The 19,496-nt window shown below is 44.2% G+C and overlaps 2 protein-coding genes across 12 annotated transcripts in view; one reads left to right on the top strand and one right to left on the bottom strand.

Annotated features, from left to right (window-relative positions):
* The window catches only part of SRGAP2 (SLIT-ROBO Rho GTPase activating protein 2), a 228,822-nt gene extending 222,527 nt beyond the window's left edge, over positions 1–6,295 (bottom strand). For all 9 annotated transcript variants that reach the window (XR_012375773.1, XM_025855095.2, XM_025855096.2 and 6 more), the window contains exons 1-2: positions 6,147–6,295; positions 3,759–4,367 (exon numbers count right to left, since the gene is read on the bottom strand). Coding sequence is in view for 8 of the 9 variants with exons in the window: in XM_025855095.2 (XP_025710880.1) it covers positions 3,759–3,825 (67 nt within the window). In the remaining variant the exon portion in view is untranslated. The remainder of the gene's footprint in view (positions 1–3,758; positions 4,368–6,146) is intronic.
* Positions 6,296–6,926: 631 nt separating this feature from the next.
* Positions 6,927–18,025, top strand: FAM72A (family with sequence similarity 72 member A). 3 transcript variants are annotated; one of them, XM_073884439.1, is made up of 5 exons: positions 6,927–7,307; positions 7,798–7,938; positions 10,232–10,309; positions 13,454–13,578; positions 16,855–18,025. In XM_073884439.1, exons 2-5 carry the CDS (start codon positions 7,874–7,876, stop codon positions 16,947–16,949), a joined length of 363 nt encoding a protein of 120 aa, XP_073740540.1. In that variant the 5' UTR covers positions 6,927–7,307; positions 7,798–7,873; the 3' UTR covers positions 16,950–18,025. The 3 variants fall into 3 exon arrangements, with proteins under 3 accessions (XP_073740540.1, XP_025710900.1, XP_025710901.1); XM_025855115.2 differs by having other exon boundaries at positions 6,927–7,938; XM_025855116.2 differs by lacking the exon at positions 13,454–13,578 and having other exon boundaries at positions 6,927–7,938.
* Positions 18,026–19,496: the final 1,471 nt, after the last annotated feature.

Here is a 19,496-nt window from a genome sequence, read left to right as displayed (position 1 = left end):
TGTAGTGATGCGAAGCCACCCAGATTATCACCTCCAGTAACCAGGCCTTGCACTCCACCACCTTGTGCAGCTCCAGTCTTGAAAGAAGCTCACAGGCAACCGGCCAAAAGGCCTCAGGTTATGACCATGAACCTGACCAGGGCTGGCAAGACTTTCCAGAGATTCATGTATATGAAAGCGTTTCATTAATTGGAAAGAGCCATGTAAAAGCATTAAGAATATTACTGCTTTCGAGTCAGACATTGAGAGGCATGAACTTTCAAAGGAATCTGAACACCCACAAACCAGAAACAATGATGGTTTTGAAGAAGGCGGCTACAGGGCAGGCGGACTAAGGAGGCACGCCCCTCATAAACGCACGCTGGGGGAGGGCTGGGGCTGGGGCCTCAGAAGCCCTTCGGGGCACATGCAAGCAGGTGGCATCAAGGGAGGCAAAAGCCACAGGTTAGACACGATACCGCAGAGTCCATTTCAAGTCCACTGGATTCAAACCATCTCTGACCGAAAAAGGCAAAACCCACGACGCTGGTCAGAGAATACAAAACAGCTGCCGACAATCAGACAGTTTACCTGTTCATTTTACAGAAAGGGAAACTGAGGTCTACAGGGTTTAAGATACCTTTCACCACTACTGGAGGAACCGAAACTAGAACTCAAGTTTCATTCCCAGACTTGTGCCCCATCGTGAAACAGCTGGTGCCTTGGGGGTGAATGGGCAGTGTGGCCTTATGGTTAGCCCAACGCAGCAGGAAGCCAGGCCCACTAAGAGGGGCGCAGACTGCACTACGGGTGAGCACACATACCACACCAAATGATTTTCATATTTGCTCTGACTCCTCACAACTGCTCAGGAAATGCACAGTATTTTGCCTATTTTCCAGCTAGGAAACTAAGGCTCGGATAAGTCACGGAATTTGCCCAAGGGGCAAGGTGAGCAAGTGACTGAACTGAGATTTGAAAGCTGGGTCCCTTCAACTCAAAAACCTGTGCTCTTCACCACCAGACCAAAAGGGCAGTTTTTCTTTTTATCTTGGCATCTGTGAGAGAGGACCAGCAGCAGTACCAGTCCCATGTAACACATAAAGACCTTAAACTAGGAATTCTGACCGACGGCTTCTACCTAGCAGGGGAGCAGAGCCAACCTAGAACCCGGGTCCTTTGTCTCCAATCTCGATGCTCTTCCACGAAGAACCTGGGTTCTAGAACATAAGCTCTGTAAGAGAGGGGTCTTTGTCTTGTCCACTGCTCTGTCGCCAGCCCCTAGAACACACAGAAGGCACTAAATAAAGGGCTGACGAATAAGGGAATGGAGTCGAGCTGCCCGGGTTTGGCTGTGTGACCTTGGGAAGGCTTCTCACCCTCTCTAAGCCTGTTTCTTCATGCAGTGAAGGCGGGGTAAAATAATATCTACCTTCCTGGTTGATGTGAGAATTAAACAAGACAACTCATATAAAGCACTTGGGACAGGCTGGAACATCATGAGCACCCAAACTGTCACCCATTACTATTATTACTACTGCTATTATTCATTGACAGATTTGGGCTTCTTACAGATTTCTTGTTTCCTATTCTGGTCAGATGATGTTTCATGGTAAGTAGGAAAAGAATAAAGCAGAGAATTGGAAGTCGGTAACCTCCTTCTCATTCCAACTACCACCACCTAGTTGTGTGACCTTGGACAAGCCTCTTAATTTCTCTGTACTCTCCTCCACTATAAAATGAGGGACTAAATCATTTAAATCAGTTTTTTATCAGGCACCTTCTCTGAGTAAGACAACATGCTCGGCCACCTATAAAATTCTATGATCCTGAAGACTGTCAGTGAAAATATCAGAGCAAAGCAAAACAGTCCCCTGCTTGCGGCAAGACTGAAGAGAAACCCCAAATAGCCAACTGCATTACATCATCTCAATGAGCAATGTTTGTAAATACACAAGTGTTCAATTCTGAGACACTCGTGAGAAATCTTTCACCAATAGGAATCAGCAGACAGGGTTCTATTAACACCTATCAGCCCTGAACCTTCCAAAAAATAAACATGTAAAATCACTTTGCACCTTAGTCAAATGGTGTGCTTCTGGAGAGAAATCTGGGAAAGTCAAAGTTATTAACACTCCCTATGGCAACAGTTAAGAATAGGGTATGTAAAAAAACAGGGTGACATATCTGGTTAAAATGGCAAGGGAGATTCCAGGAGCAGAACACAGTGCATCTGGACAGGACACAGGCCAGTGGCCGATTGTTTACAAAAACAGGCCCAGATTATGAACAGTGACAAGAGGCCAAGACCTCAATTATAACTCACAACCACACCTCTCCCAATCCCTGTTCAACTGAAGCTATCAATCAATCAACTCCCCCATCTCTGTAATAAACCCACCAATATTTGCAGCCAAGTGGAGAAAAGGTCCCTCAGGGCACCTCTAGCATTGACCAAGCTGATGACATTAAAAAGATCCTACAGGCAAAATGGGGACTTCAAACTGCATTCCAACCTTCCAAGAGATAAGGCAGCTGCCCATTTCAAGCTCTACACTATCCCCACCCCGGGCGATCATTAGAAGGGAGACATGGCCCTTCCCAAGTCCTCTATGATAGGAAAAGGTCTCCTTGCATTGGTGCAGGGAAAGAAGGAGGGGCCCCTCCCTCTGTACTCTGAAACAAAGGAAAACCCAGAGCTCCAACCATGTGGTGTAACATTCAAGGCCACCCACCTCTCCCACTCCCCAGCTTAAGTCTCAATGGGCTAGAGCACATGGCTCTTCCCAGTGGCTGCCCAGAAAGGGACGGTGCCTTGCACAAACACATCCTGGGGCTCTTTAACAGGCGGGAACCCTCCTATGGGAATGACTGGTTAAAAAAGGTTGTCTGGGAATGGGCTCTGATTCATGCACCAAGTCAGGTAGTCAACTAAATGTGCAGACAGGTCAGCTGGTTTCTTTAGCCACATTTTGCTTTACCCTTCACATTTTTGCAGACGGAACTGGGCCTTTAAAAGCAAGGCTTCTGGAGCAGAGGGTGACAACACAGAAGGGTTAAACAATTATGTCTTCCCATTCTCCAAAATCAGCACCACCCAGCAACCCTAACATCCCAACTCCATTCACGTTTAGGTGAGGGCGGAGACAGGGTGTGAAATGATCTTAATTCTTTTGGTTCCCTGATCTCTGATTGAATGCAAGGCAACCAGAGACCTGGTAGGTACAAGGTGCACCCAAGGTGGCCACAGACTTTCTGTGTCCGATGCCATAGCAAATGTCACCTTTTGATATAGTGCCTCAGGAAAAACCCCCACCTCTCCCAGGGCTCCCCAAATGGTATACCTTCTCAAGGTTGCCTTTCCCTACCTGGACTCCTCTTCAATCTCAGAAATAAATTCCCAAACACCTGTCAGATTTCAGTTGTCCTTCAAGGAAACCTGACCCAGACACCCAGAGGCAAATTGCCGCCTTTCTCTCTCCAAAAACCTCCCGCCCCTCCCCCCATCCTATCTAGCCTCGGGGGAGAGGGCTGCCAAAATCAGGGCCAGCCCTACAGAACAAACCTAAAGCCCACTCTGAAAATTCCTTTCCAGAGCCGGTGGCCCCTGGCACAGCCCATCCCTCGGAGGCTCAAACCCACCTATGAAACCACCCCTGGGCTCAGCCTGCCCCCACCTGCTCCACCCAAAGAAATGAACATCCTGCAAATCAGGGTGGAAATACATGCCTCAATGGTCCACAGAGCATATGCATTATGCTATTTTTCAAAGCCCTTACCTTTGACCTGAGTATCGTACTCTGCTATGATCTCCTTATCCTTTTTGAATTTGGCCGGAGACGTCATGTTTTCCTTCTTTCTTCCAAATTCAAATTGTGAATTGATAGATCCACGGGAAAAATCCAACCACCGAAATCAATACCTCCAAGACTGCTTCTCCCAAGAGCAGAAGGGGCCCCCCGCGGTGGTCTCCAGCGCTCCGGGGAGCGCGGGTTGCGGGCTGGGCAGAAGGCTACGGCGGGCACATGCAGACGGTGGGCGCTGGGGCCGGGCGCGGCGGCGGCTGGTTCCTGTGCTAGAGCCGGAGCCGCAGCCTCAGCATTAGCCGGGAGAACTGCAGCGCCCGGAGGCTGGCCTGGGGTCTGACATCAACGACAGAGGCAGGGAGTGGAAGTCCTTCCGCACAACATGGTGTGGGGGGTGCGGGGGTGTGGACGCGCCCAGCTGTGTCCCCGGGAGGGAGTGGGTGCGTAAAAGGGTGCCGGGGAGGGCTGGGCGTGCTTCGCGGTTTTTTGTTGCACAGGCTCGAAGATGCTGCAAATCAAATCCCAAACGGGAGCCGCAGCAGCGCAGACTGGATCGGAAGTCGTTTGCTCCGGTTCACTTGCCTGTAAATGCAGGGAAAAGGGGAGGGGGCGATCAGTCCCAGCGCAGATCCTAATCGCGGCGGGGGTGGGGTAGGGGACGTCGTTCCAAGCCCGGCCTGGGCCCATTCATCTCGGCCAAACACCGCCCGGCCGGCCCACAGAGCCCGGCGCGGCGAGGTGCGGAGGAAGGAAGCTCCCTCCGGGTTGTTTTAAGGCTGGAAGAAAACACTTCGGAGCAGCCGCCTGCGCGGGCTTCGGGTGGGGACTGCGGCGGGAACGCGGGGCTCCGGGCGGGGACTGCGGCACCTCGGCGGCCTCCGAGCCCCGCCAGCGCTGGGCAGCCGCCAGCCGAAGGCAGCACTCTCGGCAGTGGCTCCGACGCGGCCCCTGACCCCCGGCCGGGGCAACTCCCTGGACATCAAAAAGGATCAAAGCCAGGGAGGGACAAGCCACCCGGGCACAACTTTTCTTCCCCTCCCGCCCCTCCTCCCAGTTGTTTTGTTTTTGGTTACTAGCTTCTCTTGGCAGCAAAATGTTTCGGCGGGGTCGGGGGGGGGGGCAGACCTGCAGGAAAAAGCCTGCTCGGCACGGGGCACATCCAGGAAAACAATGTGGTCGACAGAAGCAGGAAACGGGTTAGAAGCTAGGGTCGGAGTCGGGAAAACCCGGGGGCGGGGGACGGAAGGCAGCCACCGCCTCCCCCAAGCCAGGAACGAGAGTGACTCTCAAATGCCACCCCCGATATTTTTTGTCACCATTGCCCAGAGATCCCTGATACCGCACCCAGACCCAGGTTGGGGGAGGAGGGGGGGTCGGAAGGGTCGCAGTCCCGACTCCTCGCACCAGGAGGTGCCGGAGGAAATCCCGCCCCGGCCCAGGCCCGGGAGGCGGGAGGGAAGCAGCGGGAGCGCAGAGTCGGGAGTCTTGTTCCCCACCGTGCCGCAGCGGCTACCTTCCCTCCTTGGTCGCCCCTTACCCTTTCCTTGTCAGGAGGTGGCGGGGGGGGGGGGGGCGGGGGGGGGGGGCTCCCGCCGGTGTCTCCCACTTCCCGCGCCCGGAGGAAGAGGGAGCCCAGGCGGCGTGGTGGTTCAGGCGGGCAGGAAGCGGGGAGGGGGGTGTGAGGTGGGGTCCAGAGGCTGCACGGGAGCCGGAGTTAACTGGAGCCTCGGCACACGCTTGGGAGGTGGAGAGAGGGTACAGGGTGGGGGGGGTGAGGAGACTACTGTGGGCCACGATGTTACATGAAGCGTAAGGATGTTAGCAACTTGGGGGACCCGCTACCGGTCTGGGAACCGGGGTGCGTAAAAGGAGCCATTCCAGGCGGGCCGCGGGCTGGGACAGGGCAAGAGCCCCGGAAGCAGTGCGGAACAACTACCCTTCTGGGTCCTGGGCTGTAACCCGGCTGTCTGCCAGGGCTTGGAGATAGGGGAAGAAGGTAGCCGATGGTTACGGGTGATGCCAGCGACGGTTGCCCAAAAGTGGACGCAAGGCTGCCTGTGTGCAGAGGACTTGGGGAGGGGGCTGGGTGCGGGCTTCGCGGCAGCAGAGTCCCAGGGCAGAGTCCCAGGCTGTGCGGTGAAGGGCAGAGAGAGATGCAGTCCTGAGAAGTATTATGGGCTGTACTATAAGATTTGGAGAGGGTCGGGGGGGAGGGGGTCTGAGGGATTCCGGGCGGCACCGCTACGCGATGCCGCCAGCAGCATCCGCGCCCTCTCCTTCCCGCCCCTGCCGGGCTTTTTTCAGTCAGGGCTCCAGCCCGGCGGCCGAGAAGAGGAAAGGGGAGAGGGAAGGAGCCTTTACCTGGCTCTGACGCGACGGGTCTCGGGCCCCCGGCTCCGCTTCCCACTCTGAGATCTCCTCCCCTCTTCCCCGCCACACGCTTCTACGCAGATCGGTCCCCTAGTCCCCTGAGGAGCCTCCGCCAACTCCGCAGGACCCCGCCGGGAAGCAGAGCCCACCCCCTTACCAATCACCGCCCGTTTTCTATCGACCGATGGGGCCTGTAGCCAATAGGAATAGCTGATCCCGAGAGGCCAGGAATGAGAAGGAGGAGCTAGCGAAACTCGGAGGTGTGACTAGCACCACCGAGGCGTGGTCACAGAGTAAGCTCCTCCCAGGGTTGCCGAGCCCTAAAGTAGAACTAATGGGCGGAGTTAAAATGGAACCAACAGCCAAACACAAACTCTTGAGGGAAAGCACGACCAATTGGACCGGGGTAGAGAGGAGGGGCGTTGCGGAGTATTTTAGCCAATAGAGAGTAGAGACCTCGGGACTGTAGAAAGTCTTCCAATAAGAACCGCGAAGGGCGTGCCTTGACTCTTTCACTGGGGCCGAAGTAGGATATGCCCAAAACTCCCGGGGCCGACCAATGAGGGCGGAGGCGGAGCCAAGCTCGACCAACCATAAAGCTGAGCTGATCACAGCACCGTTACTGAGGCGGGGCGTAGGGTCTCCAAGCCACTAAGGTCTCAGCAGGGGAAGGCTCCGGAGCCTTCCAATGCGGGACGCAGGCGAACTCTAGTTCTCCCAATCGGTGCGCGGCGCCGGCAATTCAAACTGACAGCCGGTTGGAAAGGCAGAGAGAGCGGAAGAGGGAGCAAAAAACGACGCGTTCGGTGACAGAGCCTCAGCGCCGACTGAGCCCCAAAAGCGATCTCTGCCCCGTCCTATCAACCCCACCGCGCGCTCCGGAGCGGCCGCTCGGAGGGAGACCTAAGGGGACGGCGGGGGGCACGAGGGAGAGCTGAGGGACGGGGAACCGAGAGAAACGGCGCGAGAACCAGCCAGGACGCAGAGGGCTGGGGGCTGCCAGGAGAGAAGTGAAGTGGGGGCTCGCGAGCGAGCAGAGCGGGGGAGGGTCCCGGGAGGACTGAAGAGAACCGGGGTTCGTCCGGGTGGGAAAAACCAAGGGGATTTCTGGACCCTGGGAAGAGGAGAAAGATTTCCAAAGACGAGGCGTGGGTAGGGACGCTTGGCCGGTGATCCGGGGGAGGAGGGGGAGGAATTGGAGAGCTCGGAGGGAGGGGCTTAGGAGAGGAGCTTTCAAGGAAAGACACTGCTGGAGAAAGTTTAGGGAATTGCTAAAGGCGCGGGGGCTGAAGAGTAGAGGAGCCTTTTAGACGCGAGGCTGGGGAGCCTACCGTAGGGAAGTTCCCCAGGCGCCTTGCAGCTCGCCGCCCCCCAACTTCAAACCCCACTCCCTTCCCCGAAAGTTAAAAGGAAAGCCACATATGCTGCTTCGCCCTGCTCCTCCTCAATAAATATTACTTTCACCCTCCCACGGGAAAACAGAAAAGAACTCATTTCCTTCCCTAAAGTTTAGAGCTTAGAAAAGCTCTAGACCTCGCAATTTGATCTTTAACCTGGGGGAATCAAACTAGGAAAGGGACTGCTCTTGTCTCCTCTTTCAAAATCCCACACCGCATCCTTCCCGGGACGCCATGTCTACCAGCACTTGTAGTTTCAAGGACCGGTGCGTGTCCATCCTGTGTTGCAAATTCTGTAAACAAGTGCTCAGCTCTAGGGGAATGAAGGCTGTTTTGCTGGCTGATACTGAAATAGACCTTTTCTCTACAGACATCCCTCCTACCAAGTAAGTCATGCTAGTGGCGGGCAACAGTAGCCTTTAACTAAATGGGAAAAGTGTATGCTTTGGACCTCTGGGAGTCAACAAGGAGGTATCATTTTGGTGTTCCAGCCACTCCCAACAGTCTGATGATCCCCTTGGAGTATAACTAAAGTGGGCAGACTGTCTGGACAAAGTCTGTGGTTTAGCCAGAGTGGTCAGTCCTGATGTAATGCTTCTAGTTCAGTTATAGTCATGTGACCGCATCCCTGAAGTTGAATCCCTGGCGCTGTGCCCTGCCCAACCATCTCACTGGATCAAGTCCATGACCTAGACCCTAGACTCTAGGTAAAGTCAGGCAAGATTTTCTGTGTTGTTAGAGAAAAGAGGTCACTAAATTTTTCATTTTTATCCATGAAGTTTTAGGCCAAAAAATATTCATAATTTTCTGCCATTATTTGCAATTGGCAGGGTGAATCAGATCCATTGTCCATGTAAGTTAGTGTTCTTTTCTCAAAAATCTCTCTCCTAATGAGCAAGAAATAGATGTATGCGATGAAATGGAGACTTAGCCCTGAAACAATCCTTGTCCACTATTTCAGATACCATGCATTTGTTTGCATAATTAAATCCTCTTAAATTCTGTTTTCAGACACTACCCACTTTTGTAGGTAGAATCCTTAAGAATTTTCTACCAATTTGGAAGAATAGCCATTTTATTTCACTCAAATATACCTTTTCTGGCTCTAAAAGGTACTTTCTCTTTCCATAGTCAGCATATATATGCCCTTACCTAATTTTCAAAATTTGGGTCTTTATCATTAAAGTGAAAGAGATAAAATATGGGTGAACAGCTAGTCTTTGGACACAGAGCCAGAGGAAGCAGGCCAATAATCATAACACTTTAAAATGAACTTTGCGATGATAGAAACTTGAACATTTTAAAAATCTACTCCAAACTGTGAACTCTTCCTTTTCTTGAAATCTTTTCTGAAGTGGTTTAAGTGTAGTCATGCCTAATGGCAACGCCAACAGCTCTCACTTACTGCAAAGATATTTGGGTTATTATTTTGAGTACGTGTGTGTGTGTGTGTGTGTGTTGTGTGTGTGTGTTGCAAAAAGAAAAAGCCCTAGACAATAAATCTAGAACCTACTATTGCACAGGTTCTATGATTTGTTGTCTAGGGCTTTCTCTTTTTAGTAGCGCATCCACGCAGATGCACACAAATTTAAAATATTAACCCATTCACCTTTGCAATAGATGTAATAAACAATAAGATGAGGGCTCAGATAGGTGAATTGTTAGAGGTTAGACCAGAGTCTAGAATAGAACCAGGTTTTTTCCTATTGTCTATTCTTCCTTGAAGGGGTTATGACAGTGATGCATTAATGTGCTAAAATGTGTATGAATTAATGAACATATAAGATTTTTTAAATGGATGTTTTGTCGCATTAATGGTAAGCTCACAAGTATTAACTGACTCTTACAAAATATATTATTGTTCTACTTTAGAGTCTCTTTCAGCTCTTTGGGCCTACAAAATTCATGCTAAATCACAACCAAAAGTACACTTAATGGCAAGGATATGAAAAAACTGGAACCCTTGTGCATTATTGGTCGGAACATAGAATGGTTCTGCTGCTATAGAAAATAGCATGGAAGTTCCTAAGAAATTGAAAATAGAATTACCATATGATCCAGGAATCCCAGTTCTGGGTGTGTGTATATATCGGAGTGTGTGTTTATATTTAGTTATATATATCCAAAAGAATTCAATGCAGGATTTAAAAGATATATTTGCACATACATGTTCTCAGCAGTATAATTCACAATAACCAAGAGATGGAAACAACACAAATGTAGATTGTTCATCAACAGATGAATGAATAAACAAAATGTGGTATATGCATATAATATAATATTATTCAGCCTTAAAAAGGAAGGCTATCCTGCTGAATGCTACAGCATGGATGGACGTTGAGAACATTATACTAAATGAAATCAGCCAGTCACAAAAAAGACAAATACTATGTGCTTTCACTTACATGTACTGTATAAAATAATCAGATTCATAGACACAGAAAGTAGATGGTGGTTGCTGAGGGCTGAGGGAAATGGGGAGTTGTTTAATGGGTATAGAGTTTCAGTTTTGCAATATGAAAATGATCTGGAGATTCATTGCACAACAATGTGAATACACAACACTTCAGAACCGTACAATTACAAAATGGTTAAGTTAGTAAATTTTACATTATATGTGCTTTTTACAACATTTTTTTAAAAAGTACCTTGACTATTTCTGCACATTTCTCTCTCCAGTGCTGTGGACTTCATTGGAAGATGCTATTTCACTGAAATCTGCAAATGTAAACTGAAGGACATCGCATGTTTAAAATGGTAATTTTTTGGCAAGATTCTAGACAGCCCTGCATTTGGAAGATGGATGTTAACACCACAGCACGGAGAAAGGTTCAGTGGGCTGAATCGAGCACTGGTTATAACCCATGCAATGAGCCATTGAAAACCCATTTGTTATTTAGAGTAATTTTTTAAAAGGGTCTTGTGGCACATTTGTATATGATTTTACAATTTTTCAAAGTGCATTGACAAATATCTGCTTTCATTTTCAGAAAAAGGCAACATAGTTTAGGAGGAAAAAAACCCATAGAGTTATGATCATAAAAAATCAGGTTTGAGCCCTGGCCCTACTCTTACTCTCAATGTGATCTCAAGTAAACTCCTTAAACCTCTGAACCCCTGAACCTCTGTTTCCTTGTCTAATTTATATCTTAAGAAAACACAAACTATCTTCCAACTTAAGAAGATAGAAATTTTATTATCTTTTGTGTTTATAGAGTGTTATGAATGTTAAAAGGCTTAATAGATTACAAATTATGACACAGATGAAAACTATTACTATTATCTTCTAAGAGGTGGGCAGACTTGAGTATTATTAGTCCCATTTTAGAGAGAAGAAAGCTGAGATTTTTTTTTTACACTTAAATGGGGTTTGGGTTATAAATTATAATCCTAATATTCAAACTCTTTTGTGCTAATGACGATTTAAATTCATTCTTTCATTCATTCAAACTGTATATTGAAGTTCTACTATGTGCTAGTCATTGATATGGGGGCTAGAAATATAGCAATAAGTAAGACAAAGTCACTGGCTTTTAGACATTATATTCTAGTGGGAAGGCAATCAGTAAGATATTTATTTTTTTAAAAGATTTTATTTATTTATTTGACAGAGAGAGACACAGCAGGAGAGGGAACACAAGCAGGGGGAGTGGAAGAGGGAGAAGCAGGCTCCCCTGAGCAGGGAGCCTGATGCAGGGCTTGATCCCAGGACCCTGGGATCATGACCTGAGCCGAAGGCAGATGCGTAACGACTGAGCCACCCAGGCACCCCATCAGTAAGATATTTAAATAAATAAGATATTGAATAGTGTGTGGGAGATTGCCAGTTGGCTCAGTCAATGGAGCACAGGACTCTAGGTCTCGGGGTTGTGAGTTCAAGCCCCATGTTGGGTGTGGAGCCTACTTTAAATAGATAAAGTTTGGGATGCCTGGCTGGCTTAGTCAATAGAGCATGTGACTCTTGATCTCAGGGTTGTGAGTTCAAGCCCTGCATTGGGCGTGGAGCCTTCTTAAAAAAAAAAAAGAAGAAGATATTTAATAGGATGGAAAGTGCTCCAAAGGAAATAATAATAATAAATGATAGAGAATAATATAGTTTGGGAGAGCAGATAAAAGCTCTTTGAGGTAGCATGCTCAGGGAAGCCTTCTCATGAGAAGGTAACATTGAAATTGAATCCAAAAGGATGAGAAGGACCCCAAGGGAAAATGTTCTAGGCAGACGGAAGAGCAAGTGCAGAGAACCCAAGGCAAGAAGAAGCTTGACATGTTCAAGGAATAAGAAGATGATGGCCAGCCTGGCTGAGACATTGTGAACATCAAGAGAGAATTGTATAAGAGTAGGTTAGAGATATAGTCAGAACCGTTGTCCAATAGAAATCTACAAGCTGCATATGTAATTTAAAATCTTCTTTAAAAAATAATAAATGAATAAATAAAATCTAATAACCACATTTTAAAAAGTAAAAAAGAAACAAGTGAAATTAATTTAAGTTGTATATTTTATTTAACCCAGTATAACCAAAATATTGTTCCAACATGTAACCAACATAAAAAACTATTAACACAATATTTTACATTTTATTTTTTATTCTTAGTCTTTGAAATCTTGTGTGTTTTCTATTTACACACACTTCAGTTCAGTCTAGCCAAACTTCAAGTGCTCAATAGCCACATTTTGGATAGCACAGATCTAGACCTTGGTATGAAGGGGGTTTTTGTTTTGATTTTTGGCCAATGGGAAGCCCCTGAAGGGGTTTTAACAGGGGATCAAAATGATCTTATGTGTCCCTACTAGAATGTTATTTCCATGAGAACAAGGACTTTGTCTACTGTTGGATTCTCAGCACCTAGAACAGTACCTGGCACATAGTAGATGCTCAATAAACATGAGCTGAATGAGTGAATGAATATGGATGATGATTAAAGCCATAGAATTTACTCTTGCAGTATAGTCTTACAAATAACTGTCAGTCCCAGTCCAAGAACAACTTCCTTTCATTTGTTTGCCTTTCAACCAGATTATGATTAGAAGACATATTTTAGGTAGGCTGGTACCTTTTACAGTATTTTTTTATAGGGCCTCACAAAAATGACTGACTCCCACATCTCACAGGGAGGAAACAAGCTATAATAAGAATTTTTACAACCCAAGGTATAAGTAGTTCGTGTTGTCATTTAAAAAAAAGAAAAAGCACTAGCTAAAACATTCCCTGTATATTCACTCTATTTAATAGTGACCACATAGGGGAAAAAAAATCTGTGGAAGAATTAGGTACTTATAATCAGATGGATAATCTTGAAGACAGTAAAAACTTTTGCAACTTTCTCTAGAAGCTATGGATTTGCTTTATTTCTGAATTCCTTCAAAACACCGGGACTAAAATTAGAGCAGCCAGCTTGTGTTTGGTTTACAGGGGCTCATGCTGTCTTCCTACTCTTCCATCTGTTGAAACAGTTTTTAGGTGCTGGCATTGAACTAGAACACAGAAGAACCTAACCTGCTGCAGTCCTGGGCATAGCAAAAACCTTTTTACCCACAGATCTGAGTTGATTTCATGTATTGTATCTGCACAGCTCATCAGTTGTGGGTACTTTACAGAACATATCACAACCCTAGGGCATGGCATTTAGAAGCTAGCTTAAGGAAAATGCACAGAGTAATACTAGCAAAGAAATGGAGAATGTGTTAGTATTGTTTCACTTAACTGAAAGACCATTTTCCCATTTGGCAGGAGTCTGTCAAATTTAACATCACCGGAGTAACTCCTATCCCAAAGGTCCTACAATGGAGGTTGTTAGGAGGAAATGATATCTTCATATGGTCTATTTACCTTAGCACATAAAAATGCTTATATGGCCAGTTATTAGGTGGTATCTAATTATATTTACCTTCTGTCTCAGTGGGAACATTGTAGGTTATCATGTGATCGTTCCATGTTGTTCCTGCCTTCTTTCCTGCAACAATGGACACTTCTGGATGTTTCACAGCCAGGCAGTTTATGATATTAACAGACTAGACTCTACCGGTAAGAAACAACTGACTCAGAAATTTCTCTAACATTTATTTATCAATACCTGAGTGAAACTCTCAATAGATCGTTTTAGGATTCCCTCTGAAACTCTCTTACCTGGGTTGAAAGAGTGAAACTTGAGTCCTTTTATCCCAAACATTCAGTTAGGGAAACTACTAGCCAAAATTCATCACCATTTCTGCTGTTGTCATTGTATACAAGAGCCTCAAAGGTGGCTCTTCTCGGTCTTTTTAAATTAATATTTTAGTTGCTCTAAATTGTTGCCTTGATACCTATTATAACTCCAGGGAATTTTGGAAGATTTTAGATTTGATGGTCAATTATGCATGTGTGTGTGTGTGTGTGTGTGTGAGTGTGTGTGTGTGTGTGTGTAGGAAAGCAGGGAGGGGAGGCTGGGGCAGTGAGGAGCTGGGAGGGAGGATGGCTAGGTAACCTTTGAACTTGGTGATGTTGCTCCAGGATAAAAACAGACATTTTGACATCTATATTAATAAATTATGATGGAATTTTATTCGAGGGAAATATTTAATACCAGTATGTTGTACTAACTATTTAACATACAACCAATTCTTTAAAGGATATTTACATGATACATTTTATATTGTCTGGAGCCATGCAGTTTTGTTGTAGGACACATGTCTTCTCTGTCTAGTATCTATTTACACAAGAGACCAGGTTGACCTTTAAGGGATTTTTTTAGTGGGAACAATTTAAACAACTCAACAATCCAGGTTGGCACTAATACTCTCAGGTTTTTAGATGTATGTTTTAATCTTCTTCAGAACTTAAAATATATTCCTTATATTCCTTTTCTTAAGGGTGATTTGCCTTCACAGACTAAAGATCATGAATTGTAAGCTAGGTTCTCAGGGTCCTCAAACCTGCCAATTAGGCATAGGTTTTTATAGACTCTGATTTTTTTTTTTTTAAATTACCTGGCGTTCAATTGTAGCTCTCAACCCATCATTTGCAGGTCTTAATTTCAGACTTCAGGATGTTCAGAAGGCCATTTTTGAGGAAGGACTTATCTGAGCTCCCCTGAGATATGAGCTTCTAGATTGGGCCTCCAGTTTTATATTTGTGTTGATCATGGGACACATTAAAGGAAGTTTCTGCTTTGATACTATTTTTCCTGCTTCACAGAATTCAAAACACAGGGTGGAGATTTTTTCCATTTTGATTTACTTTTTAATATTTGTCAATTTTTCAAAGATAAAAGCCCCGCATTCTTCCATTCACATTGAATCTAATCCATGAGAAACAGATGTATCACAGGATTTCCTTCCTCCCTTCTTAACAGAGAAAGGAAGGTGCTCCTTCTGTCAGATCCAATCTCTTAGTTTATTTTTTCTCCTTTGAACCAATTGTGCCAAGCTACTCATGTCTCTGAGTGTTCACTCCAAGAATATCAAACTTCTCCTTTGTAACCCTAATATTGTGATTTAAAGTAAGACCTTCTAGAGGCTTGGTATAAAACAGGGTTTCTCATGATGTTGGGACTGTCCTTGAATCACCTGAATCAGCAGCATCAAAGGAATAAATACACAAGCTTTATGAAATTCTAGAATGTTTAGACTGAAAGGGCCCCAGGTCTGTGTTCTAGGCTAGGCTTCACACGTCGACCTGATTTCCCGAAACTTTCCTGAGGATGCTTGAGAAACCTCGGTTCAAATTCCCTGGGATTGGCAAATGCCCTCAAAGGCGAATTGACTTCAGCCCTCATTTACCTTTATGGGTTCTAACTATCCCTTAGGTTTTGGCCTAGTAATTCCTTATTATCCTGTTAGTTCATCAATGCCATATTACCAGAAGCAGAATGCTGTTCATTCTTGGAGGGGAAATATTTTTTATTATAAACAGTGTAAACACACACACAAAAAAATTACAGAAACTAATAGGAGAGACATCTGTATCCACCCCCCAGCATGAAATAGATGCTAACTTCTTGCCTGATTGGATTCTAGTATCTCAACCAAGAGGGTTGATTATTTCCACTGTTTCAGCAATGCAACAGTGCACCTCCTTGTACATATTTCCTTGAGTTCCTGCGCAAAATGGGCAGTTAGGAAGCAATGAGAGATGTGCTCTATCTGCTATATATGTATATATTTGCTGTATACATATTTAATTCACACAACAGAATACAGAAATAAAAAGAAATGGGCTAAAGCTATACATATGGATATAGGTAAGTCTCAAAAAAAATATGTTGGATGAAAAAAGCAAATTAGAAAAGCTACATATAATGCCACACTACAAAAAATTTAAATACACCCAAAAAATAATATATATTGTCTGCAGTTACACACATTTGTAGTAAAGGTAGTACATCCATGGTGTACCGGTAGTAGTGGCTATTACCAGTGACTAGATTCAAACCAAATCTCCAAACCCTGGCTCATTCCACTATCTCAGTGTGTGTGGAGTGAGTATCCAGAGTTTACTGAGTCCTCCTTGTGCCCACACTGACAACTGCAGAGCGTGAGATTTGCTTTCCTTGTTGGACTCCATTGGCTCTCCTAGAAGTCAATTAATAATGGTATTTTTCCCAATTTAGTATTTTCAAGTTATAGGATATAGTACGCGCCCAGAATAAACCATCTCTTGATCCTCTATCATGTGTATGGTGTTTTACTATATACTATACTGGAGTCTTCAGTATGAAATCTGTCCTTTCATTATGAAGCTTTAGATTGTTGTTTTGTTTATTGTATTGGCAGCTACAACCTGGTCCTAAAGGTCTACCTTCATAGCCCCCAAACTAAAACCCACCTGCAGTTCCTATCATAACTGACTTCAAAACCTTGCTTTCTTTAATCACAAAAAAAGCCACCAGCTACTTCCATGCTTGTTGAGGAGATGAGGAGACTTATTTCAAGCCTTTTCCCTTTACCCTCCAAAGAGACACTTAATCTAAAATAATCTTGCAAGATCTCCATCCTTAAAAATCATTAAAATAGATTTGAAAATTATCAGTGTAGAGTGATTATGGCATAATATACCTGGGGGCAGGGTTTAAGGAAATGGACCATTGAGATCCTTTGGAGTTCGAAGATTCAAGCACTTGCTTAAAAGGGCCTAAAAAAATGTTTATGCCCTAGATGAATGATATCAGATAATTTTTATCTATGGTATATTCTTTAATATCTTTTCTCTTTACTGTTAACACTACGGTTTCATATAAGAATGTTAACATATAACGTTTCATATAGCATATTCTGAGTTGTAATAGTAACCAGCACTAAGTAATTTTATGATTTTTCTTTTCAGGTGTAAACTTCCTACTTTGGGGCAACTTGCCAGAGATAGAGGAAAATACAGATGAAGACACATTAGATATCTCAGCAGAGGAGTGTATTCGATGAATGGGAGGGATAATGATATGTATAATATTCAGACTCTTTCCTATGTAAAATACATATTAATGGATTGACTTTAAATGTATTAGTAAGGATTTACTACTGATTTCTCTTTTTGGGGGGAAAATGGGACATTTGTTGATTTATTTATTTGCTATCTCAGTCTCATTACCTGAATTTAATTTGAGCCATTGTAGTTCTTTTCTTCTACTGATTCCTCTTCCTCTCTCCACCCCCCACCCAGTAAAGGTGTATTCTTAAATTCAGGTTGGAGAAGATTATTTCATGTGTCACTCAACTACCTCACAATCTTGGGGAAGTTTTCTTACAATGAGATACCAGATACTGTTAATTTTATACTCTTGAATAAAGGGCATTCGTACATATACATGTGTGTATGCCAACCAAGCATATATCCATGCATATTACCATGCATACATATGACAAGCTCAACTGGAAATTAAAGTTTAAGAGGAATTTTTTTTAAAAACCAAGCTCTTAGGTTTCCATAGATACTGGTTATCCTGCGTTATACTGACGAAAACTCCTTAAAATGGAACAAGACTTTGTGAATCAGCAAATAGAATAAGATAAAACTTTAAAATCTATGGAGAAAATCTCTTAATCCCTCAGCACGATGTTAGGTAAATGAATTTGTCACAAAATTATCAATATATACTGTTTAGCAACATTATTTATGTACATTCTTCTAAAGTCATCTGGTTATTGTGTTATGAAAGCGGATCAACTAAACCTCCATCTTTCTTCTCTTCTCTAGGACTTTCTCTGTAAATAGCAAATTTTAAATGTGTAGTCTCAGTTCCAACCCTTAAATAGAAAAAAACTAAAGAAGTGTTTTGCTTAAGCCATTATACATTATAAAGAGAATTTTGTTTTTGTTTTAAGCTGCATTCAGAGCCACACAGAAATAGGAAACTGGGATGGTGTTGGATTGTGATTTTAGGTACAGCTAAAATCAGTGTATCGCCTTAGTAATACCTCAGCTGTAGGCATTTTGTCAATAGTGATACCAAAACAGACTGAGTTGCGGTTCTGTAAATAAAGTTTTGTTGTAAAAATGACCAGCCTTCCTTTAATTTTTTATTGTACCCACTTTTCTTACCCAAAAATGGAAAAGTATAACACACAAGAGCTCACACTTATCGAGTGCTCACCATGTACCAGACACTGTTCTAAACTCTTTACAGATTTAATTCACTTATTCCACACAACAAACCCACAGGGTAGATATTATTATTCCGGTTTCACTGATGACACAGGTGAGGCATAGAGAGGTTAAGCGGCTTGTCCAAGGTCACATAACGGTCAGAGGTGTGGCCAGACTCAAACTCAGACAGACAGGCTGACTCTCCAGCTCCCGCTCTTGCTCTATAGGCTGTACCCCACATGCACCTGCAGACATGAGTCAGCTACAATTTTATTTAGCCAGGATGCATACTGGGCAACAACTGCCTCGTTATGTACCCCAAGAGGGGGCCTCAGTGACTGATTTCAAGGTTGAACAAACTCATAATGGATCATAAGAGAGAAATGACCTGTGGGCATCAGCAGAATCCTTTGCTGTAAATCAAATCCAACTTCAGGAAATGCTATTACTAGTACCTGGAAAATTTTTCCAAAAGTCTATCACACTGACTGATGATCAGCCCTGGGATGCTGTGGGTGAATATGGACCAAATGTGGAACAGTTTGGTTTTGGATTTGGATTTTTTTTTTCTTTAACCTCTCTTAAAGACTGTTTGGAACAAGGTGGCATAATGAATAAGATTAAAAAAATAAATTGATACTACATTATATATGTCTTCAGTTAGCTTGTTCGGTTAGAGAAGAAAAGTTGAATGCTAGTGGAGAGAAAGTGGCAAGTTTAAAATTCGACAGAGTTCATCTGGTTTCCCCTGAGCTCATGCCTTCAAAGGGGGCTCTTTGAAGAGCAAAAGCAAGACGGGGGTGCACTGATTAAAGTAAACCCCAAATGTGATCCCATTCCAGTTGGAGAATATTTCAAATTATTCAGCTACCTTTTAGCTAACTGGGTCATGAGAAGGTCAGTTCTAAGCTACAAATGAATTAATAATGTTTTATCTGAAGAAATATATTCATGACACTTTTTTTGACAGTTTCTTAATAAAAGTAAATTACATGCACTCTGATAAGACCAAAGGCAGAATCACGTATGTAGAGTTAGCACATACTTCCTAGTCCCAGCATAATTCGTAGACCTAGAAAATCCCTTTATGCTTTGGCCCTCTTCTAATATTTAATTCAATTCAACAAATCTGTCTTATGCTTGTATGGTGTGCCAAGAATTGAACAATGACGGGCTCACACTTGCCTTCATGGAGAACGCAGTGAGCTGGAGAGAGGATAAACCTGATGAATCTACCTAATACATGGGGGTAAGTGATTTAACAAATACATGCTCAGAGTTCAATGACACCATAGTTGAAAGAACAATCATTCTGAGTAGTAGGAGAGAGTGGAAGTTGAGAAAGCTACAGACAAGAAATGATACTTTCACCAGGCTTTGAAGTA

Source organism: Callorhinus ursinus, unplaced genomic scaffold (genome assembly GCF_003265705.2).
Source record: "Callorhinus ursinus isolate GAN/ISIS: 27379988/994484 unplaced genomic scaffold, GSC_fseal_2.0 scaffold57, whole genome shotgun sequence".
NCBI classification, from domain to species: domain Eukaryota; kingdom Metazoa; phylum Chordata; class Mammalia; order Carnivora; family Otariidae; genus Callorhinus; species Callorhinus ursinus.
Note: the sequence above shows the minus strand (reverse complement) of the source record. Positions and strands in the feature narration are given on the sequence as shown.